At 46.6% G+C, this 21,998-nt stretch overlaps 2 protein-coding genes and 1 long non-coding RNA gene across 8 annotated transcripts in view; 1 reads left to right on the forward strand and 2 right to left on the reverse strand.

The window, feature by feature from the left end:
• Positions 1-5,381, reverse strand: part of LOC148116190 (uncharacterized) — a 35,369-nt gene extending 29,988 nt beyond the window's left edge. Inside the window, exons 1-4 of one of the 2 annotated variants that reach the window (XM_087884960.1) lie at positions 5,231-5,381; positions 4,440-5,044; positions 4,093-4,207; positions 3,909-3,976 (exon numbers count right to left, since the gene is read on the reverse strand). In XM_087884960.1, coding sequence (XP_087741086.1) covers positions 3,909-3,976; positions 4,093-4,207; positions 4,440-4,853 — 597 coding nt within the window. In that variant the 5' untranslated portion in view covers positions 4,854-5,044; positions 5,231-5,381. Of the gene's footprint in view, positions 1-3,908; positions 3,977-4,092; positions 4,208-4,439; positions 5,045-5,144 lie in introns of both variants that reach the window. The other variant, XM_087884959.1, reaches the window with a different exon arrangement.
• Positions 1-18,038, forward strand: part of LOC148116191 (uncharacterized) — a 38,299-nt gene extending 20,261 nt beyond the window's left edge. The window contains exons 1-6 of one of the 5 annotated variants that reach the window (XM_087884961.1): positions 7,531-8,645; positions 9,433-10,037; positions 10,270-10,384; positions 10,501-10,568; positions 11,196-11,325; positions 14,524-18,038. In XM_087884961.1, the coding sequence (XP_087741087.1) occupies positions 9,624-10,037; positions 10,270-10,384; positions 10,501-10,568; positions 11,196-11,325; positions 14,524-16,697 (2,901 nt within the window). In that variant the 5' untranslated portion in view covers positions 7,531-8,645; positions 9,433-9,623 and the 3' untranslated portion in view covers positions 16,698-18,038. Of the gene's footprint in view, positions 1-7,530; positions 9,091-9,432; positions 10,038-10,269; positions 10,385-10,500; positions 10,569-11,195; positions 11,326-14,523 lie in introns of those variants that run through there. The other 4 variants (XM_087884963.1, XM_087884962.1, XM_087884965.1 and 1 more) reach the window with 4 other exon arrangements.
• LOC148116192 (uncharacterized) lies at positions 6,459-7,430 on the reverse strand. Its single transcript, XR_015731865.1, has 2 exons — positions 7,370-7,430; positions 6,459-6,907 (listed from the first exon to the last, which is right to left on the reverse strand). It is a non-coding gene; the product is annotated as an uncharacterized LOC148116192 (long non-coding RNA).
• Positions 18,039-21,998: the final 3,960 nt, after the last annotated feature.

Here is a 21,998-nt window from a genome sequence, read left to right on the forward strand (position 1 = left end):
GCCAAGTCGAGCCCTTCATCCACTTCAAGCCATCCCCACAAAGCCTTCATCACCCCTTCCATCCTTCTGCCCCCAGCCTTTTGGGTGAGGTGGAAATACTGGATCTTCAGAGGTTGGGTGGCTATGGCCGCGAAGAAAAGGAAGAACAGCAGCGGTTCCAGGAGGAGGAGGAAACCTTCCCCTCTTCCTCCTGGAGATATCTTTGAGGTATCTTTGAGTGACTTTTCTGTACAAAGCCGACTGGCTCTTTCCCCTTCTTTCCCTGTGGCTCTTTCTGGGGGGGGGGGAAAGACCCCTTCTTCTTTTTGTATCCAGCTGGCAGGGCCGGATTTAGATGAAAAGAGGCCCTAGGCTATTCCACTTATGAGGCCCTTTCACCTATAGTGAAAGTGTAATTTTAATTTTGCTAACAATTTGAATGTAGGCCCCTCTTGATCTTGAGGCCCTAGGCTGAAGCCTAGTTAGCCTATAGGAAAATCTGGCCCTGCCAGCTGGCGCTTTCCAAAGTTGGCTTTTCCAGCGTTTTTTTTTATTTGGAAAAAACTTGTAGTGCTTCCTGGATCCGGTTTACCACTCTGAGCCCCAAACGGCAGGAGACAAGGGCAAAAGAGGTTTCCAGGCTGTGTGCCTGGACCAGGCACTTTCTCTCGGCCTCCCACCTGAAGGCCTCGCAGAAGCAGATAGGTAGACCCGAAAGACAGCTGAGCCTCCACACCCCAGTGGTCCATGGGATTTAAAATTATGAGTTTGGTGGTCCATGAGGTCCAAAAGGTTGGAGACCCCTGCTCCAGAAGATAATAGAAGGATCAACATATTTGGGCCCCATCTAAAAAAATGAAATCAACAATGAGAAATGTGAGGTTCTACATTTAGGAAAGAAAAACCAAATGGACTGGCACAGAAGAGGTGATACCTGGCTGAAGAGTAGCAAGGCCAACAGGGGTCTTGGAGTCCTAGTGGACATCCACTTAAACAGGAGTCAGCAGTAGGCTACAGTTGCCAAAAAGAAAGAAAAAAACCCCAACAGAATCATAGGCTGCATTAAGAGGGATAGAATAAAGATGACATGAAGTGTTAGTACCACTTTATAAGGCCTTGGGAAGACCACACTTGGAATTCTGCATCCAGTTTTGTCTGCCAGATGTAAAAAAGATATTGAGACTCTAGAAAGAATGCAGAGAAGAGCAACAAAAATTATTAGTGGACTGGAGGCTAAAACATATAAAGAACGGTTGCTGGAATTGGGTAAGTCTGGTTTCATGAAAAAGTAGGACTAGATGGGGTGACATGATAGCAGTGTTCCAAGAAGCAATGGATGGAAACCATTCAAGGAGAGAACCAACTTACAAGTAAAGAGAAATTTCCTGACAGTGAGAACAATTAATCAGTGGAATGACGTCTCTCCAGAAATTGTGGGTGCTCCAACACTGGAGGTGTTTAAGAAGAAATTGGACAGCCATTTATATGTAATGGTATAGGGCTTCCTGTCTGAACAGGGGGTTGGACTAGAACAGGGGTCCCCAACCTTTTGGACCTCAGGGACCACCAAGTTCATAATTTTAAATTTCATGGACCACTAATACAAATCCAGCGTGCCGCTTGCTGAAGCACCTGGATTCCCAGTGATGGGATGGGGTCCTTCAGGCACTCTCTCTCTCTCTCCTCTCTCCACCACTCTTTCTCTCTTTCTCTTCCCCCCCCCCCTCTCCCACTCTTTCTCTTTCATTCTCTCTTTCTCTTTCTTCCCCCCCTCTCTACCACTCTTTCTCTCTCTCTCTCATTCTCTTTCTGTCTCTCGGCCTTAAGAGTGGTGACTGGTGTGTGGGCGGGGTGATGTGGGCAGTGGAGCCGTGTGTTCCCATGTGTGGGCCAGATTAATTGCTCTCGGGCCATAGCTGGCCCAGGGGCCATAGCTTGAGGATGAGTGCAATATAAAAAATACAAAAATACAAAATTTTCTCGCGGACCACCAATGGTCTGCGGACCACCAGTTGGTGACCACTGGACTAGAAGACCTCCAAGATCCCTACCAACTCTGTTATTCTGTTCCATTGTTCCCAAATTCCCAAAGCAGAGATATTTACTAACTTAAATTGCTACACAAGTCCTAATTTTAGGTGAGAAAATGGGCAAATCTGAAAACTACTTTCACTGAAGAAATATTTGGGGAAGTTTTATCAAGTCCATTGATTCTGCAAAACCTTCAGTGCCTTTCAGTAAAGTAATCCCACTTCTGGATCAACTGATCTATCATTTGTATGTCATTGATTGATCTAGTAGTCTGAGCCATTGGCTGAAAGGAAGAAAAGAAAGAAGAGAAAATTCCCTGGGAAAATCATTTCTCAGCCTTTGCAAATCGGGAATGTTTGATCTCCTAATCGAGGCGCAAATCAGAGGATTGGAAATTATTTTGTAGCCCAAAGTACCTTAATTACATGCTCAACACGGCCACTCCCTTTGGATTTTAATAGTCTGCTTTATTTTTTAATTCAATTTGCTTATTTTTTAAAATGTTATTTACACATATCAATGTGTGAATGGTGTGATACCTGGGGATCATACATTTCAATACCAATAAACATAGTATTGTTACTCATAGTTCTTACATTTCCTTTTCACTATTTCATATCATTTAAACATACCCCTTGCTACCGCCCTTCAGTTCCTAAACCTCCTCCTCCTTCTTTCATATATCTTAATATCTAATATGCCGCCCTGAGTCTTTGGAGAGTGGCGGCATATAAATTGAATTAATTAAATAAATAAATAATAAATATATATGTACTATTATTTCCCTCTTATTTCTATCTCTATTTTAACGTTTCCCCCCCCATATCACTATAATATTCAAAGACGTTTCTTTTCTATTTTCCATCTTTCACCTGTTTTATTATTTATATTTCCCTTATTTAGCTCTTCACATCTATTTATGTTAAAGTTTCATCCTTCATTCTTTCATTATTCAATGTCTGAATGTACGCTTCTAATACCAATCACAATCATTTATACATTTAAGGTACAGTGCCTTAAATTCATGTTCTTTCCAATCCTTCAATCTCTGTAATTCTACTATTGATAAACCTTTACATTAAAATATATTCTTTCATTTTCTGATCACCCATAGTTTAATTCTAGCATTTCACTAATCATATTTTTATACATTATTTCATAATATCATCATTCAAACTGTAATTTTCCAATTAATGCTTAATTCTTACTTAGTTACTTACTTGCTTACTTAGAAAGTATTCATAATTTCTATATTTTACTCTTCATACCTATTTATATTAAGATATTACCCTAACATCTGTTGCACTACATACAAAATAATTATCCAACCTATATAATTCTAATATTAATACACATTATTGAAATATATTCATAGAATATCTTTTACTCTCTTTTCCCCACCTTATCCATCATCTCTTATCTCCGTAAAAACTTTTAGTCTTTTTTTTTGGCTCGCCTCCCATATTCTTCTCTTACTCCATCTGCTTATTTTTGAACTACAGTTTATAAATACGGCTTTTTAAAAATGGTATTGTGGCAATGTATTTAATTATCTTTCATTAGCCTTGCACAATTCCAAGTCAAAGAATTAAAAAAAAAATGGGACTCTAGCAGTTCCTCCCACTGTGATATGTTTATACCTATTTCTTGAAGGACTTTTTAAAAAATTGCTTTTCGTAAACTCAAAGTTGGCAGAGTACCTAGCAGAACAAGATAAACAGAGGAAGCTATGCTGGCTGACAGGAACTTGAACCTGCTATTCTGCTCTGCATGTTGTGGAAGAACAGAAAAATAATCCAGGCCAAACAAGGGGGGAAAATAGAAGGAGGGAGCCCTCTGCACACCCGCTTCACTTTCAGAAGGAAAAATAGAAATCTAATAACTTTTCCCTTTCTTACTTGATTTGGAGGTTCAACCGCTGTTTGATCCCCGTCATAAAAACCAGAAATCTTTGTTCTTTGTTTCTCTGTAAGGAATAAATAATTTCAAAATGCATAATTAACAAAATAGGAGGAGCTATTCCATAGATGAGAAGAGAGAGCGAAGGTAACACAGATGGGAAATCGGAGGATCTTCCATTACCTCCTGAGATGTCCAGACTTGGATCTTCCCAAGGGATCTTCCTGAAAAATAGCTCCTGAGGGGGATTTAATGGGTTCTTCTTTCCCTCAGGATCTCTGATCTCCACAGTGCAGCACTTCAAACAGGAGGAAGGAAAAAAGAAGCAGAATTAATGAATGTCACACGAAATAAAGTAGATTCTTATATTTGGAATACAACCTCAAAGCCCCCAATATCCATTTGTGAGGTTGAGTGAGAAAACAAGGGAACAATTGCCACATATGATGAATGCCAGAGAAGTTTGGGAAGGAGGGTGAAGTATTCAAACACTTTCTTTATTCCCTTCTGAGCTCCCTAAAGTCTCTCACCTGCAACTGGACCTGCTCCTTTTGCTCCTCCACCTGGCTCAGGAGGAGGCCTTCCGCCAGGGCCACCGCCTGGGAGCTGGTCTCTGCTCCACACTCCCGCACCCAGCCCTCCATCTCTGGGGGCAGAAGGAACAGGAGCTGCTCCAGAACCACCAGGTCCAGCATCTGGGCTTTGGTGTTCTTCTCTGGTCTCAGCCATCGCCTGCAAAAGCCATGGAGTCGGCTGCAAAGTCCTCGGGGACCCTCAGCCTCCCGGTATTGGATGGAGTTCCAGGACTGAACTTCTGAAGGAAGGATGGTTTCCTCCTCCAGGATCTCCTGCCCGGTTCTTGTCCAGAGCTTCGCCCCCTTCCCAGGCTGAGCAGCTGAAGGGCCTTTTCCGGCTCCCTCCTTTCCAAAAGGTTGGGTCTCCATCCTTTCTCTGTCCTGCAGAGCAGCTCCAAATGGCTCCAAGGACTCTGGTGGGTCTCCAGATGCCTTTTCCTTCACGGGACCATTTCTGGTGCTGCAGGACTGATCCCTGCAAGGGATTCCGCTCTTTTTCTTCTTCCCCCAAGAGGAAAGTTTGCCTTGCAAAGACCACAAATGGCTTCCAGTTTCTGTATCTGAGATGGGAAGAAAAAGAAACGCCAAGAATTAGAAAGTGGAATTCAGCCACTGAGGACTTTCCCCCAACCTGCCCGGAGGCCCCCCCCCGTCCCCCACCTTCCCGGCATCCTGCTTCTTCCGCTTTCCCCTGCAGGGAGAGGGAGGATGGGGAGGATGGGACCCGGGAAGAGCTCCCCCCTCACCCGGGGCACGTCTTGATGTCCCCCCTCCAGCCTCTACTGCAGCCACTCCACCTCCTCCGGGGCCCCAGGGGTTAAGGAGAGCGAGTGCAAAGTCGTAGAGGGGCGTTTGTGCTGTCAATTCCTTCGACACCTCCTGTACAAAGGCAGCTGTGACGTTGGCCCTCCAGTGGACCAGTGGGGAAGCACTTGGAGTTCCCTTCCATTGGCGGAGGGCGCCCCCTGGTGGATTTGGGGCAAAGCGTCAGGATCATAGAAAGGGCGGGAAAGAGGAGCGCCTGGGAGGGGGAAAGGAGAGGGCGGGGAGGATGGGCTTGGGAGTAGGAGGAAAGGCCCCTCCCAATGGCTCCCTGTCAGACAAAGGCTTCCACGTCTCTGCTTCTTTTCCCCCTTTTATATCAACCCAAATGCATTGAAGGAAGTTTTCGCCATTCTTCTGTTGCATTTCTAGACCTGTTTGGTTATTTCTTCTATATAGTGAAACTACAACTCTACCTCTTTCATTCTCTCTGCTTCTTATTTAGAGGAGAGGAGAGGAGAGGAGAGAAGAGAAGAGGAGAAGAGAAGAGGGAAATGTTCTTTCTGGCAGCCCCTTGGATATGGGAAGATGCCATCATGTCTCCCCTTGTCCTTTTCTTCAGGCTCGAAAATATCTAGTTCCAGTAACCGTTTTTTAATATGTTTTTGCCTCCAACTTTGTTGCTCTTCTCTGCACTCTTTATTTATTTATTATACAAAACACAAAGAAAAACAGAAATGGGAAATTGAGGGAAGGAGAAAGAGAAACAGAGGGGTAGAGTCTGAGGCGCAAGAGAGAAAAGAAAAAAAAAGACGTTGATTTCTTTTTAGCACAGTGCAAGATTTTTTTTAAAAAGCCATTCTAGCCTGACAATTCTATCTAATACACAAAAGCAAAGTCATTTTCTCTCTCTTTCCTTTGAACACTTTAAATGTGAAAATGCCCAATTTAACGGCTGTTCCCCAGCCGTTAAGGACAGAATGGTCTTGAAGACCCCGTTGTGGCTGAGGGAGGGCGGGCTCCCGCCTGAGGGGATCTGCGCTCTGATTGGTTGCTGCTGGTGGAAAGGGGGCATTTCCCTGTTTTCCCGCCTTTTCTTTCTAGGCGCTTTTTGAGATTTACCTCAGGATCTTCCTGCCTGTCTTCTCTGCTACTAATCTTAAATACGTTTATTTAGTTTATTGGCGTGGCAATAATTGTCAGAGGCTCGGCTGCAGTTTAACACCAACTTTATTTAACAGTTAATAGAACAACAAGAACGATCGTAACGAGAGCAACAACTGACAGCTCCTTAAATAGGAGCCTGACATACGGGGTGGACCAATACGCGAGCAGGAATTTCCCGCGACTTCTTTGCTCGCGTCTTAGCCAATCCGCATTGGTTAGCAATAGCTCCGGGGCTTGAAAACGTAGCCGCGAGGACTCAACAACGTTTATATGGAAATAAAAGTAAAAGTTTGTGTCCGTGTCTCCCTCTTCCTTTGGTCAGCAGCTGCGCAATTACTTCACATTAAACCTCTTCAGTTGCAGCTTCTAGTCAGGGGTTTTCTCTTTTATCCCCTGAGAGTGTCAGAAGAAAAATCAGGTCCAGTTCCAGGAAGGGAAGAAAATGGAGGCTGCTTAAGAAAGGAGGTTGATTGACGGGCGGAACCAACAACGGCCTGCAGTCAGAAGAGAAGAGTAGCTCTTTGGGGAGGGGTGGGGGGCTCCAATCTGGATCCATGCCGAGAGTGCGGTGGGGGGGACTGGGACACCAGAGCTGCCAGAGAGAATCCTTGGGATACTCAGACTTGGAGAAAGAGCCTTTCCTGGATTTGGCCTCTCTCAGCTGCAGCCCTTTGGTCTCCCAGCCCCTCCCTGACTGTGGAGCTGCCCCCTTCATCCCCTTCTCCTCCTTAGTCAGCCCCCCCAGTCCCCGTGTCAGGGCCCCTTCCCTTCCCCCGAGTTAGCTAGAAAGAGCCCGGAAGCCCCTTTCAGAGAAGGACCAAGTCCCCTGGGGCAGTTTGGGAACCTAAGCGGACGTCTAGTCCACCCCTCCATGCACCCAGAGGGAAGTCTGCCTGAGAATCATGAAGAGAGCAAAGAAAATGGAGGGTCCCTTCTGGGCCTACCCTGAACCCTACCTTGAACAGCAGCCCCCCCCAAGACTGAAGGGATCCCCCCTCCCATTTTCAGTTTCGCTCTCTGCGACGAACTCTCCCACCTCCTTCAGGTGACGTCAGAAAGGAGTCTGCCCGGAGACTGATGACGGCTAAGCAGAGAGACTTCCCATTGGTGCTTCAGCTCCTTCTGGCCCCTCCCAACTCAAAAGTCCGAGAAAGAGGCGATTTCCCTCCTTGAAATCCGCGTTTCTTTCTCGAAACGTCTGGACGAACCGGCCCTTCAGGATTCCCTCCTCGACCCCAAATGCTTTCTTTCTTTCTTTCTTTCTTTCTTTCTTTCTTTCTTTCTTTCTTTCTTTCTCTCCCTCCCTCCCTCCCTCCCTCCCTCCCTCCTTCCTTCCTTCCTTCCTTCCTTCCTTCCTTCCTTCCTTCCTTCCTTCCTTCCTTCCTTCAGGATACCCTGGCTCAGGTTGAAAGGGAGAAGAAACTCTTATTTGTGCCTCGGAAGCCCGGATGGCCGCGGCGGTTGCAGGAGGCGGAGACCCGGGAGGCGGCGTCCCCGAGAGGAAGGCTGGCCGGAGGGGAAAGGAGGGCCGGGGATCAGCCCTCACCGCCTCAGAGGACAAAAGACCCACAAAAGGAGCCTCTGGATCTCCAGGCGCTGCAGAAACGGCACCAGAATCCTCCCCCTCATCCGGCTCCTTTCCCGGCTGTCCCGGAACAGCGTTTGGGGGGCTGCCCCAGAGAAGGGAAAGAGGCCCAAATTATCCCCCAAAGCCCCAGAAGGCAACTCATCGAGAGAAGCAACCTGGAACTAAGGAGAAACTGCCTGACAGTGAGGAGAATTAACCGGTGGAACTCCTTGCCACCAGAAGTCGTGGGCGCTTCATCACTGGAGGGTTTTCAGAAGAAACTGAACAGCCCCTTGTCAGAGATGGTATAGGATGGATATCCTGCCTGAGCAGGGGGTTGGACTAGATGGCCTCCAAGGTCCCTTCCAGCTCTCTTCTCTTCTGACTGCAGGCCGTTGTTGGTTCCGCCCGTCAATCAACCTCCTTTCTTAAGCAGCCTCCATTTTCTCCCCTTCCTGGAACTGGACCTGATTTTTCTTCCGACACTCTCAGGGGATAAAAGAGAAACCCCCGACTGGAAGCGGCAACCGAAGAGGTTTAATGTGGAGGAAATAGGCAGCTGCTGTCCAAAGGAAGAGGGAGACACGGACACAAACTTTTACTTTTATTTCCATATAAACGTTTTTAAGATTCGCAGCAGAGAAGACAGTCAGGAAGATCCTGAGGTAAATCTCAAACGGCGCCCAGAAGGAAAAGGCGGGAAAACAGGGAAACGCCCCCTTTCCACCCGCAGCATCCAATCACAGCGCAGATCTTCGCAGGCGGGAGCCATGCCTTTCTTCTTCGTACTCCCAAGCCCATCCTCCCCACCCTCTCCCTTCCCCCTCCCATGCGCTCTTTTTTCCTGCGCTTTCTATAATCCTGGCACTTTGCCCCAAATCCACCAGGGGGCGCCCTCCGCCAACGGAAGTGAACGCCAGGCGCTTCCCCATTGGCCCACTGGAGGGGGAACGTCACGGCTGGCTTTGTGCAGGAGGCTGAGAAGGAAGTGACATCACAAACGCTTGCCTCGCTAGAACTTTGCACTCGCTCTCTTTAACCCCTGGGGCCCCGGAGGAGGCGGAGAGGCTGCGTAAGAGTGTGGCGGGGTTACATCCAGACGTGCCCCTGGTGAGGGGAGGTCCCAGCCTTCCCAGCCGCCCTCTCCTTGCAGGGGGAAGCGGGGATGCCGGGAAGGCGGTGGGGATCCAGGGAAGAGCCGAGTGGGGGGAGGGGAGGCCCACCAGGAGAGGAGAGAAGCCGGGCGAGGAGGAGGCAGGATTCGCACCAGGCTCCCCGAGGGCCCCATCCTGTCCCCGGAGGGGAGAGAAGCAGGGCGACCTCTCCAGCTGCCTCCTTCTCGGACCTGGGCTCTGCGCAGGAATGAGCCGCTTGGGGCAGGTTGGGGGAAGGTCGCTCAGTGGCTGAATTCCACTTTCTAATTCTTGGCGTTTCTTTTTCTTCCCATCTCAGATACAGAAACTGGAAGCCATTTGTGGTCTTTGCAAGGCAAACTTTTCTCTTGGGGGAAGAAGAAAAAGGGCGGAATCCCTTGCAGGGATCAGTCCTGCAGCCCCAGAAATGGTCCCGTGAAGGAAAAGGCATCTGGAGACCCACCAGAGTCCTTGAAGCCCTTTGCAGTTGCTCTGCAGGACAGAGAAAGGATGGAGACCCAACCTTTTGGAAAGGAGGGAGCCGGAAAAGGCCCTTCAGCTGCTCAGCCTGGGAAGGGGGGGAAGCTCTGGACAAGACCCTGGCAGAAGATCCTGGAGGAGGAAACCATCCTCCCTTCACAAGTTCAGCCCTGGAACTCCATCCAATACCTGGAGGCTGAGGGTCCCCGAGGACTTTGCAGCCAACTCCATGGCTTTTGCAGGCGATGGCTGAGACCAGAGAAGAACACCAAAGCCCAGATGCTGGACCTGGTGGTTCTGGAGCAGCTCCTGTTCCTTCTGCCCCCAGAGATGGAGGGCTGGGTGCGGGAGTGTGGAGCAGAGACCAGCTCCCAGGCGGTGGCCCTGGCGGAAGGCCTCCTCCTGAGCCAGGCGGAGGAGCAGAAGGAGCAGGTCCAGTTGCAGGTGAAAGACTTTAGGGAGCTCAGAAGGGAATAGAGAATCTGTTTGAATACTTCATCCTCCTTCCCAAACTTCTCTGGCATTCATCATATGTGGCAATTGTTCCCTTGTTTTCTCACTCAACCTCACAGATGGATATTGGGGGCTTTGAGATTGTGTTCCAAATATAAGAATCCACTTTATTTTATGTGATGTATATTAATTCTGCTTCTTTTTTCCTTCCTCCTGTTTGAAGGGCTGCACTGTGGAGATCAGAGATCCTGAGGGAAAGAAGAACCCATCAAACCCCCCTCAGGAGCTATTTTTCAGGAAGATCCTTTGGGAAGATCCAAGTCAGGATATCTCAGAAGGTAATGAAAGATCCTCCGATTTCCCATCTGTCTTAACTTCGCTCTCTCTTCTCATCTATGGAATATCTCCTCCTATTTTGTTAATTATGCATTTTGTAATAATTTATTCCTTACAGAGAAACAAAGAATGAAGCTTTCTGGTTTTTATGACGGGGATCAAACAGCGGTTGAACCTCCAAATCAAGTAAGAAAGGGAAAAGTTATTAGATTTCTATTCTCCCTTAAAGAAGTGAAGCGGGTGTGCAGAGGGCTCCCTTCTTCTATTTTCCCCCCTTGTTTGGCCTGGATTATTTTTGTATTCTTCCACAACATGGAGAGCAGAATAGCAGGTTCAAGTTCCTGTCAGCCAGCATAGCTTCCTCCGGTCTTACCAAGGCATTATAAAGTCCTACCAACACATGTCATCTTGATTCTATCCCTCTTAATGCAGCCTATTATTCTGTTGGGGTTTTTTGGGGGGGCAACTGTAGCATAGTGCTGACCCATGTTTAAGTGGTTATCCACTAGGACTCCAAGATCCCTGTTGCCCTTACTACTGTTGAGTCAGGTATCACCTATTCTATGCCAGTGCATTTGGTTTTTCTTTCCTAAATGTAGAATCTTACGTTTCTCACAATTGATTTCAACCCTAACCCTAATCTTTTGATCCTTCCATATCTGGAGTTTATCTTCTGGAATGTTGTTATTCCTGTCAACTTGGTCTTGTCTGCAAACTTGACGAGTTCCCCTTCTATCCTCTTGTCTAAATCATTGATGAAGATGAACAGATCTTGCGAATCCTCCTGTTCTGTTCTGTTTTTTCCATGTTCAGGGGAGTCTTGTGTCCTTCGAGGAGGTGGCTGTGTCTTTCTCTGAGGAGGAATGGTCTCAGCTGGATCCTGACCAGAAAGCGCTGCATTTGGAAGTCATGCTTGAAAACCATAGGAACGTGGCCTCTCTGGGTAAGAGTTTTCTAGTCCCCAATCAGAGAGTTCAAGAAGACAGATTTTAATTAGGGTTTTTATTAAAAAACCACTAATCAGATATCGTCTCCTGGGAGGGAGAAGGAAAGGATCTGGCCTTCTTGTACTCCAAGGAAGGAAAGAGTCAATGTCTCTTTGCTTAGATGCTTTCTGTGCCATTTCTCATCTGTATTTTTCCATTTCTATTTGAATTTACCTGTGGGGGCTGAGAAGAACGAGGTGTGCTTTTATGTGTCCTCTGGAGGTCAAGTGAGAGGAGCATGTTGTCATTTGTCCTCTGAAACCTCCAAAATTGTGTGAGAACAGAACTTTCACTCAGCCCATGGAAGAGCATTCTCCCAATCCAATTCAAGAACAAAGGCCTCATGCAATGTCAGTCAGAGCATCCTAGGGTTACAGGTAATTCCCAAGTTATGACAGTTCACTAAGTGACTATTCCAAGTTACAACTAGCCCTCCCCCAAGTACTTAAGATTTAGTCCTGAAATTACAAATCTTGCAGTATCACAGACGTCATTCACACTTACGAATGACAGCAGAGGCGCTGCAACATTCCCCCACCCTATCCCACCGGGACTCACCATATTTTTCAGAGTATAAGGGGCACTTCCCCCCCCTCCCAAAAAAAGTGGGTGGAAATGTCTGTGCATTTTATAGAGTGAATACAAGCCCGTTTTTGGCCTCCCAAATCCTCTGTGCGTCCTGTTTTTGCCCTCCCTGAAGTCCAGAAGCACCCTGCAGGCCAAAAATGGCTCCGCTTTTGGCCTTTGGATGCCTCCTTGGGTCCCGTTTTTGCCCTCCCCAGTGTCGGGGAGCTGAGAACGGGATGCACAGAGGGTTTGGGAGGGCCAAAAATAAGACCATTTTTGGTCTGCAGATTGCTTCTGGACGCTGGGGAGGGCAAAAACTTTCCCCCCCCCTTTTTTTCCTTCTCTAACCCTTGGTGCATCTTATTGTCTGAAAAATATAGTACCTTGCGACAATGTAGCGAGCCGTCAGTTCCTTTGCCTACCTCAGTGCATTTGCAGAAAAAAGAGGCCTAAAGTAGTGAGAGATACGTGACATCAGTAGTGGGAAATCTAGCACTATTGAGCTCATGTGATCTCACACTACAGTACTTTAGGCCTTCTGTTCTCTGTGAACAGATGCCTGTACCAGATCCGGCCAAAGAGTCCTTGCAAGCCAATGAGACTTTGAGGCAGTGAAATAGCCATTCTTGAAACCTCCCAACCTTTCCAGTCTCAGCATGAAGAGCATTTACAAGCCAATGGGAGGCTTCAGCAAGGGATTTCACTCCAAAGTCTCATAGCTGGGATCAAGGAACGGGCCAAGTGGGGGTCCTGCCCACCAGACGGATACTGTGGAGCAGCTGCTCCAAGGTACATTTGGGAAGAAGGAGCTTGTTTCAAAATTGTTTCATTTTCTCACAAGTCTCTGCTGAAATTAACCCACCCCAATAAATCTTAAGTTTTCTCCTAATTCCTCCTTGGATGTTTCCCCTGATTATTATGAAATTCAGTGTTGAAAAAAATAAGGTCCTACATTTAGGCAAGAAAAACAAAATGCACAGGTATATTATATGTGGTACCTTGCTCAATTGTAGTAACTATGAGATGATTCTTGGAGTCCTAGTGGACAACCATTTAAATATGAGCCAGCAATGTGCAGCAGCTGCCAAAAAAAGCCAACACAGTTCTAGGCTGCATAAACAGAGGAATTCGGCTGCTCCCTGGATCAGACACTGTTTACTGTTATGAGTCCCAAGCAGCAGGAGACGAGGGCTGCTTTGCGCCACCGGCTGGCGCAAATATGCTGAGGCAGAATGCTGATGCCACACAAATCCTGATGCCGCACTACAGCAGAGAGAAGAAGCCGGATTTTGCTTTCTATGGCAGATGCCAGATCGGCCCCTGCAAGCTCTCGTCTCTCGAAGAGTGCTCACTGAAGTGGCGCAGGAAACTTCGGCTGGGCTCCTCGGGAGACAAGAGCTTGTAGGGGCCAATCTGGCATTCACAATGGAGAGCAAAATCTGGTTGGGGCTGTTTTGTGCCACCGGCTGACGCAAATATACCGAGGTGGAATGCTGATGCCGCACAAGTTAAAATTCGGCTTCGCTCCCGCAGTTCTTTCGGCCCTTGGTGCTCTGCACACCTCAGTCTCTCAGGGAGATGCTTGACTTCCTCTCAGCCCCAGGACACTGGCTGGCCCATGAGATGAGAGAGAGAGAGAGAATCAGAGAGAGAATGAAAGAGAGAGAAAGAGACACAGAGAGAAAGTGACAGAGAATGAAAGTGACAGAGAATGAAAGAGAGAGAACGAGAGGAAGAATGAGAGGGAGAGGGAGAAAGAGAATCAGAAAGAGAGTGAGAGAGAGAATGAGAGAGACACACACAATGAAAGAGAGAATCAGAGAGAGAGAATCAGAATGAGAAAGAGAGAGGAAGAGAGAGAGAGAGAAGGAGAGAGAGTGCCTGAAGGACCCCATCCCATCACTGGGAGTCCAGGCACTTCAGCAAGCGGCATGCTGGATTCGTATTAGTGGTCCGCAGGATTTCAATGGGAAGTTTCCGAAAGATGCCCCAATTAATTCATGAGCCACAAGCCAAACTTCAAAAGAAATACAGTCATTTATTAGGAGCACCATTTCGGCAGTATTCGGATGCAGTTAGAACTAATCCCACGTAGATTTACGTTCCCCTATGACCCTGTCTCTCCCCTCCTCCCTGGCCATGTCATAAATCACATTCCCCAGTTAACCACTTTGGCTGGCTGTGAAATCCAAAACACTCCTACTGATTAAAATTATTAAAACATTAAAATTATGAACTTTGTGGTCCCTGAGGTCCAAAAGGTTGGGGACCTCTGGACTAGAAGACCTCCAAGGTCCCTTCCAACTCTTGTTATTCTATTCTATTCCTTAACTCAAAACTGACTAAGTGAGATTTGCATATATATACCATAGATAATTGTAAAGAAAGAGATGTTTTCTAGATATTTTCAAAGCTTTCATGACTCATGAATATAGAAATCATCAGGTCTGTATCACACCCCTGAAAGCATGCAAACGTACAACCTAATGGAATTTCGGAGAAATTCAGAAGGAAATTCACTTGACTTTCTACGCTTTGATCTTTTTCTCTAACCTTGTTATCATTTTCTTTTCCCTTTTGCTTTGAAGGTAATAATGGGCAGGAGAATCAAGATTCCTGTGAACTGTTCCAAGTGATCAATGCTAAAGATGGAAGGGAGATGTTTGGAATTCGAATGGAATTAGGAAGCCATGACAGGAACCACTCAAAGAATTGGAATCAGGAAAGCTCATCTTCCACTGATGCTCCGATGCAAGACTTTCTTGCCCAAAAAGAGAAAATAAGGAAAAAATATACTGGAAAAAGTGTGAAGCTAGTAAAAGCTAAAGTAGAAGTAAATGAACAGGATTTAACCCAAAACAAAGGAGAAGATGCTATAAGAAGACACAACGGACAAAATTACAATGGGACATTCATTCTTTCTCTTGGAAATAAATTCCTTACATCTCAAAAAGTGATAGACACAAAAGAGAGACATTTATGTTTGGAATGTGGAAAATGTTTTAGAACAAGCAGGCAACTTACTATCCATAAAAGGATCCACACAGGGGAGAAGCCATATAAATGCATGGAATGTGGAAAGACCTTTGCTCATAGCAGTACACTTACTATCCATAAAAGGATCCACACAGGAGAGGAGCCATATAAATGCATGGAGTGTGGAAAGACCTTTGCTAGTAGCTATAGACTTAATTCCCATGAAAGGATCCACTCAGGAGAGAAACCATATAAATGCATGGAGTGTGGAAAGACCTTTGCTCTAAGAGTTACTCTTATTTCCCATAAGATGTTCCACACAGAGGAGAAACCGTATAAATGCATGGACTGTGGGAAGACCTTTGCTGAACAAGGTAATCTTACTTCCCATAAGAAAATCCACACAGGAGAGAAGCCATATAAATGCATGGAATGTGGAAAGACCTTTGCTTATAGTAGTGACCTTAGAAGACACAAAATGCTCCACATAGGAGAGAAACCATTTAAATGCATGGAATGTGGAAAGACCTTTGCTCAAAGAGGAAAACTTACTTCCCATAAGAAAATCCACACAGGAGAGAAGCCATATAAATGCACGGAATGTGGAAAGAGCTTTGCTGAAAGAGGTAATCTTACTTCCCATAAGAAAATCCACACAGGAGAGAAGCCATATAAATGCATGGAGTGTGGAAAGATGTTTACTCAGAGCACTGGACTTACAAGACACAAAAGGATCCACACAGGAGAGAAACCGTATAAATGCATGGAGTGTGGAAAGACCTTTGCTTATAGTAGTGACCTTAGAAGACACAAAAAGCTCCACACAGGAGAGAAACCATTTAAATGCATGGAATGTGGAAAGACCTTTGCTCAAAGAGGTTATCTTACTTCCCATAAGAAAACCCACACAGGAGAGAAGCCATATAAATGCATGGATTGTGGGAAGACCTTTGCTCAAAGAGGTAATCTTACTTCCCATAAGATGATCCACACACGGGAGAAGCCATATAAATGCATGGAGTGTGGAAAGACCTTTGCTGAAAATCGTAATCTTATTTTCCATAAAATGATCCACAAAGGGGAGAAGCCGTATAAATGCATGGAATGTGGAAAGACGTTTACTCAAAGCACTGGACTTACAAGACACAAAAAGATCCACACAGGAGAGAAACCATATAAATGCATGGAGTGTGGAAAGACGTTTACTCAGAGCACTGGACTTACAAGACACAAAAAGATCCACACAGGAGAGAAACCATATAAATGCATGGAGTGTGGAAAGACCTTTGCTTATAGTAGTGACCTTAGAAGACACAAAAAGCTCCACACAGGAGAGAAACCATTTAAATGCATGGAATGTGGAAAGACCTTTGCTCAAAGAAGTAATCTTACTTCCCATAAGAAAATCCACACAGGAGAGAAGCCATATAAATGCACGGAATGTGGAAAGAGCTTTGCTGAAAGCGGTAATCTTACTTCCCATAAGAAAATCCACACAGGAAAGAAGCCATATAAATGCATGGAATGTGGAAAGACCTTTGCTCATAGATGTAATCTTATTTCCCATAAAAGAAGCCATACAGGAGAGAAGCCATATAAATGCATGGAGTGTGGAAAAACCCTTACTAAAAAGTGTAATCTTATTTCCCATAAAATGATCCACACAGGGGAGAAGCCATATAAATGCATGGAGTGTGGAAAGACCTTTGCTCAAAAAGGTAATCTTACTTCTCATAAAAGGATCCACGCTCAGGAGAAACTATATTGCAATAGCAATTCCACTTAGACTTATATACCACTCCACAATGCTTTACCACACTCTGAGCAGTTTACAAAGTGAGCATATTGTCCCCAGCAATTTGGATCCTCATTTTACCCACCTCAGAAGAATGAAATCATGAGCTGGTCAGGATCGAACTCCTGGCTGTGGGCAATTAGCCAGTAGTACTGCATTCTAACCACTGACCCACCCTGTCTCTATAGATTTGTATGTGTATCCATATTGTGCCTTTCTGATCCAAATGAGACAAGGTTGAATTCAACAAAATGAAACTTAGGAGAAAAGTAAGATTTTACACCTGGGCAGGAAAAACATAACTTGAAACCTAGCTCAAAAACAGTAATTGGGAGAGGGACCTTGGGAGTCCGAATCGATGATCACTTACACGTAAGTCACGTGTGCGTGGCAGCAGCCAAAAAAGCTAATATAATCCTTGATTGTATAAACAGGCATAGAATGCCTCTGTTTAATCACAATCACATGAAGTATTAGTACCGTTTTATAAAGCCTTAGTAAGACCATACCTAGAATACTGCATCCACTTTTGGTCATCACATTACAAAAAAGATGTTTAAGCTTTGGAGAAAGTGCAAAGAAGAGCAGCTAAGTTGATTAAAGGCCTGAAGACTAAATCATATGAAGAACGGTTGCAGGATTTGGGTATGGCTAGGATTAGAAGTGACATGATAGCAATATTCCAGTAATTGAGAGGCTGCCACAAAGAGGAGGGGGTCAATTTATTTTCCAGAGCACGAGAGGGCAGGACAAGAAACAATGCCTGTGAACTAATCAAGGAGAGAAGCAGCCTCGAATTAAGGAGAATCTTCCTTACAGTGAAGACAATTAACCAGTGGAACAGCTTTCCTTCAGACATTGTGGTTGCTTCATCTCTGGACGTTTTTAAGAAGAGACACTTGTCTGAAATAGATCCTATAGGAATATCAGTAGATCCTGAAATGGTATAAGATCTCCTGCTTGAGCCGAAAGTGCAGATAGGGGCACCAGCCGCCAACGACTCGTACTGGGCTTAGGACTTCAGGCACCAGGGCTGTGTCATTTCGTGGATGCACAGAAGGAGAAAATTGTGTCTTTGGGGAGGGGTCTTTAAAAAGAAAAAAAAATTCTTCCGATTCAGTAGTGGATCCAGAAGTGAATTAAAATCTCTCTCCAGCAACTCCCATCTCATCCAATTGGAAACCAAAAATGTTATCAGTACATTTTTGTCTAAAATTAGGTTTAATTTTGGGTTGGGCCATAAAAATGATTCATGCCATCTGATAGTCTGTTAACTACTAAAAGTAATCTGTATGAGTTGAAGAGGTTTCCAATAAAAATGCCAAATTAAAACTTTTAATTTCCACTTATTTAAAAATGCTCCATCCATTTTCCCTCAACAGTGAGAAACATTGTTAGCAAAGTACTTGGAGCTGGAATGGACCTTTTAAGGACCCTCTTGGGGAAGGCTCACTCAGACCCCCCCCTCCTCCATTAATCCGTCTTTGTTGTAAATCAGATGTCCAGGATTTTGCTCTATTCCAAGATGTCTCTCTGATGTCTCTCCAAGAGTTTTATTCTTATACAGTTTTACACAAGCAGATAAAAGACAGGACAGCAACAGCATCCTAATTGGTTAGAAAATATTCACCCCCCCTCTCAAGATGCCATCCTCTCTAGGTAAGATGAGATCATCCAGATCAGAGCCAAAAATTAGATCATAGAAGCAGGAAAGACCTCCAGCGCATGAGCTAAGGCAGTGTGCTGCTCGAAACTTGGCACCGTGACCTTTGACCTACCTCTACAAGAATGGTGCCAGTTAGAGCATTTGGTGAAGGAGGAGATCAAGAGGGATCCCGTCCAAGGCTCTGCGGTGATCCTGGGATCTGCCTGATCTCGTCAGCCTCCAATTACCCCCACTTTCCGTTCCACACTCCCTGCCGCCCCTATCCCGGGCAAGCTGTATCTGGGCCTGGGACCCCTCCCACCTCCTTCCCTGGAAATCGCCGGTTCCTTTGGTTGGAAGGAGGCTGGACAGTTGCAAGCATAGCCTGATCTGGGCAGGTGGCTCCCTCCGAAACCCCCCAAATCTTCCCCCTCAGCAAGGATCTTGACATAGCCCTGCCAAAGCCTTGGTACATCCTGGAATCAGAGAGTGGCCAGGGCTCTGGATAAGGTAAGTTCCATGTGGCATCTGAAGTAACCAACTTGGACTTCTCTTCTGGGTCCTGTTGTGTCTCTCCCGTCCCTCCAGCCAAGCCCTCTGTCACCATCTACCCCACTACCCCAAGATGGACCCCACTTCCCCCAGCACCATCCTCCTTTGCACCACGATAGGCTTTTACCCCATAGAGATTGATGTCCAGTGGCTGAAGAATGGGCAGCCGGAGAAGGAGGGTGTAGCCTTTGGGGAGGAGCTCCAGTCAGCCCCAGGCCAGAGCTGGGTGTCCCCCCCCCCCCCGCAGCTGAAGGAGGTGGCAGAGTCTGAATCTGCCCCATGGTTGCCCGTCTTTCTCTTTGGGGCGCTTCTGGGGCAGCATCCATGGCTTTTCCTGGGCTCCCCCTGTCACTGCGTTATTTTATTTACCAGCTGAGCTTCATATTTCTGGACTATCAGACTTTCCGTACCTTGCCAAGAATTGTTATCAAAAGCTACTACGCATGTCCATCCACCCACATTCCTTCACACACTTCCCTTTGTTCTCTTGCCACGGGTGCCGGTTGCTGGAAAGCAGCTGGCCCGAACTATTTCAAAATGTAGCAATTATTTTTCTTAGTTAGTGAGATGTTTTATTTTCTTTATAACTAATAAATGAGTTTTATTAGAAAATATTTCTTCGGGTTTTCTTTTCAGAATATTGCAACTTGGAGAAAGCCACGATCTATCCTCTAATTAATCAAGGTGATTTTTCCCAGAGCCAAAGATGGGATTAATAGATGCCCTGACACCCCCTGCTGCTGCTGGTGGGGGCGCTGGCTCGGATGCCTGGAAGCGAAGGGGGGGAAGGAGACCCCCAGTAAGGAGGGGGCTCGTGGTGGGGAGAAGAGGGGCTGGGCGGGACCATCAATACTCCTGGGGAAAGAGGGGGAAGGAAGGGGTTTAAATGCAATTTATTTGAGACAACCTCGAAACCTGACAGCGGGAGCCTCAGAAACCTCAATCTCCACGTGGTCTCCGCTCCCTGCCTCACTCCAATTCGCCCAGAGGGAGTCACTGTTGTGACTACAGTGGGGAGGGGGTCGTGGGAAGGCGGCCGAACTGAGATGGGATGTAGTCGAACCTCCCTCGCTCCCGTTCCCAGGAGTGGGTGGGAGCTTCCGGGCCCCGGATTATGCCCGAATACAGAGCCCACAAAGTCAGTTGCACCTAAAGAGGAAGGCGTTGGAGAGCGAAAGAGGAAAACTGAGGCATTTTCAGACCTGACTCCACAAATGCCCCCCAAAATATAAGAAAAAGAACTTTTGCAACTTCAAAAACATCAGTTTTTTTCTTCTCTTGAGGCTGTGAAAGTCAGACAAGATTTGAGCCTCAATCTATTCTGGGGGACCCTCTGAATTTGGGGAGGAGACCAAGATTCTCCCAACCCATAACCCCCCCATTGCCCGATCAGCAGCTGGGGGGAGGGGGAGCCACAGGCGGGAACTGATGAATGGGGGGAGTTCTGAGTTGCTCCCCTTAATTGGCTCCCCAAATTTATCCCTATTGTGAAAGGAGGTGGAGGCCCTCCCTTTGAGATGGTATTGGGGGGCTATTTAGGGAGGGGGAGAGGAGAGAGCCCCGATTCTACCCCAAATCCTAGAAGAGCTGAAGATTCTGGGAGACCCCAGAAGGAGCAGCCCGGATGTCCTCATTTCCCCCTCTCCATATCCCCCCCCCAAGGAAGAGAGAGAGCGAGGCATACTTGCTTTTATCTATGTATGTTACATTTTTAGGGTGCCCATCTTGTCTGAAATGGTCTGAAGGGTTTTCTGCTTGACTCGAGGAAGGGGTTGGACTAGAAGACCTCCAGGGTCCCTTCCGTTAATCTGTTCTATGATGTGACTCTGGGCAGTTTACAGATTATAATTGAAAACAAAATATATTACAATATTTTAATGCATATATTTTAGTAGATAAATTTAGTAGATAAAATACAAAATTGTGCAAATTTGTTTTACCTCCAGCCCAGAGTATTTGCGGTGGTCTCTTCACCCCCTCCCCCATCCTTCCTGCCGCTTTGAGGGGGGGCACAAAGACGCCCCAGCAGGATCCAAAGTTCTCGGCCGAGAGGAGGTCTGCTGGACCAGTTGAACTTCTTCCTGCCTTTGTCCACCCTGGGAGGAAGGGGGGGGCACAGCAGGATAGTCCCCCCCACTTTCCCCTCTTTTCATCCCCCCTCCGGACCCCCAGCAAGTTCCCCTCCCCCTGGGACCCCTCCAATTCCCCTCCCTCCCTCCAGGGAGCGTCTTCCATCAGTCTCTCGCAGCAGCTCTCCCCCTCCCCCTTTGCGCCTGAGTCCCTGCTTCTCCTCTACTAGCGGCTGGGAACGATGGGCCCTGGAGTCCGTCCTGACGGGCCTTCCTTCCCCTCCTCCCCCTCGCAGCCCATTTCCTGCACCAGACGAAGACCGAGTGCCGCTTCCTCAACGGGACGCAGCGGCTGCGGTTCCTGGACAGGCAGATCTACGGCCGGCAGGAGTTCGTGCGCTTCGACAGCGACCGCGGTGAGTTCGAGGCCGTCACTCCGTTGGGGCAGCCGGATGCGGACAAGTGGAACAGCGACCAGGTCTTCCTGCACTAGACGAAGGACCCCGTGGACTCCTTGTGCCGATACAACCACGAGGGTCTCCACAGCAATTCTGTCATTGGCAGGAGAGGTGAGTCGGGGGAAATGCCGGGATCCCCTTTCATTTACTTATGTATTAAGATTCTCCCGGATAAAGATTGACTCGTGATATATATATTCTAGCCTCTCAGATCTGCGAAATGTATTCATTTGTATTGACTGATATTTATTGATGCTTCTACACCTCCCACCTCCCTCAAAGAGGGGCTCTGAAGGGGGGCTCAATGTAATACAACTCCTAAATAAAAAAAATGTATAAAAATGAAAAGTAAGGTTGAAAATTCAATTGCAGTGTAAACATTTGAAAATTGTACCATAACGACAATTAAACATGAAAAGGAAAAAAGGAATATTCCTTTTTTTCCCCCACCCCCAAGATCCAAAGTCTCTTCCTGTCCAGAATCTGGGATCCTTTTGATCTCCTCCCATAAATCCACCCAAATAGGATTTCTCAATTATTTATTTCTCAAATTTCTCCCCCCCCCCTC

This window comes from Pantherophis guttatus, chromosome 2 (genome assembly GCF_059756535.1).
Source record: "Pantherophis guttatus breed Tessera chromosome 2, ASM5975653v1, whole genome shotgun sequence".
NCBI classification, from domain to species: Eukaryota; Metazoa; Chordata; class Lepidosauria; order Squamata; family Colubridae; genus Pantherophis; species Pantherophis guttatus.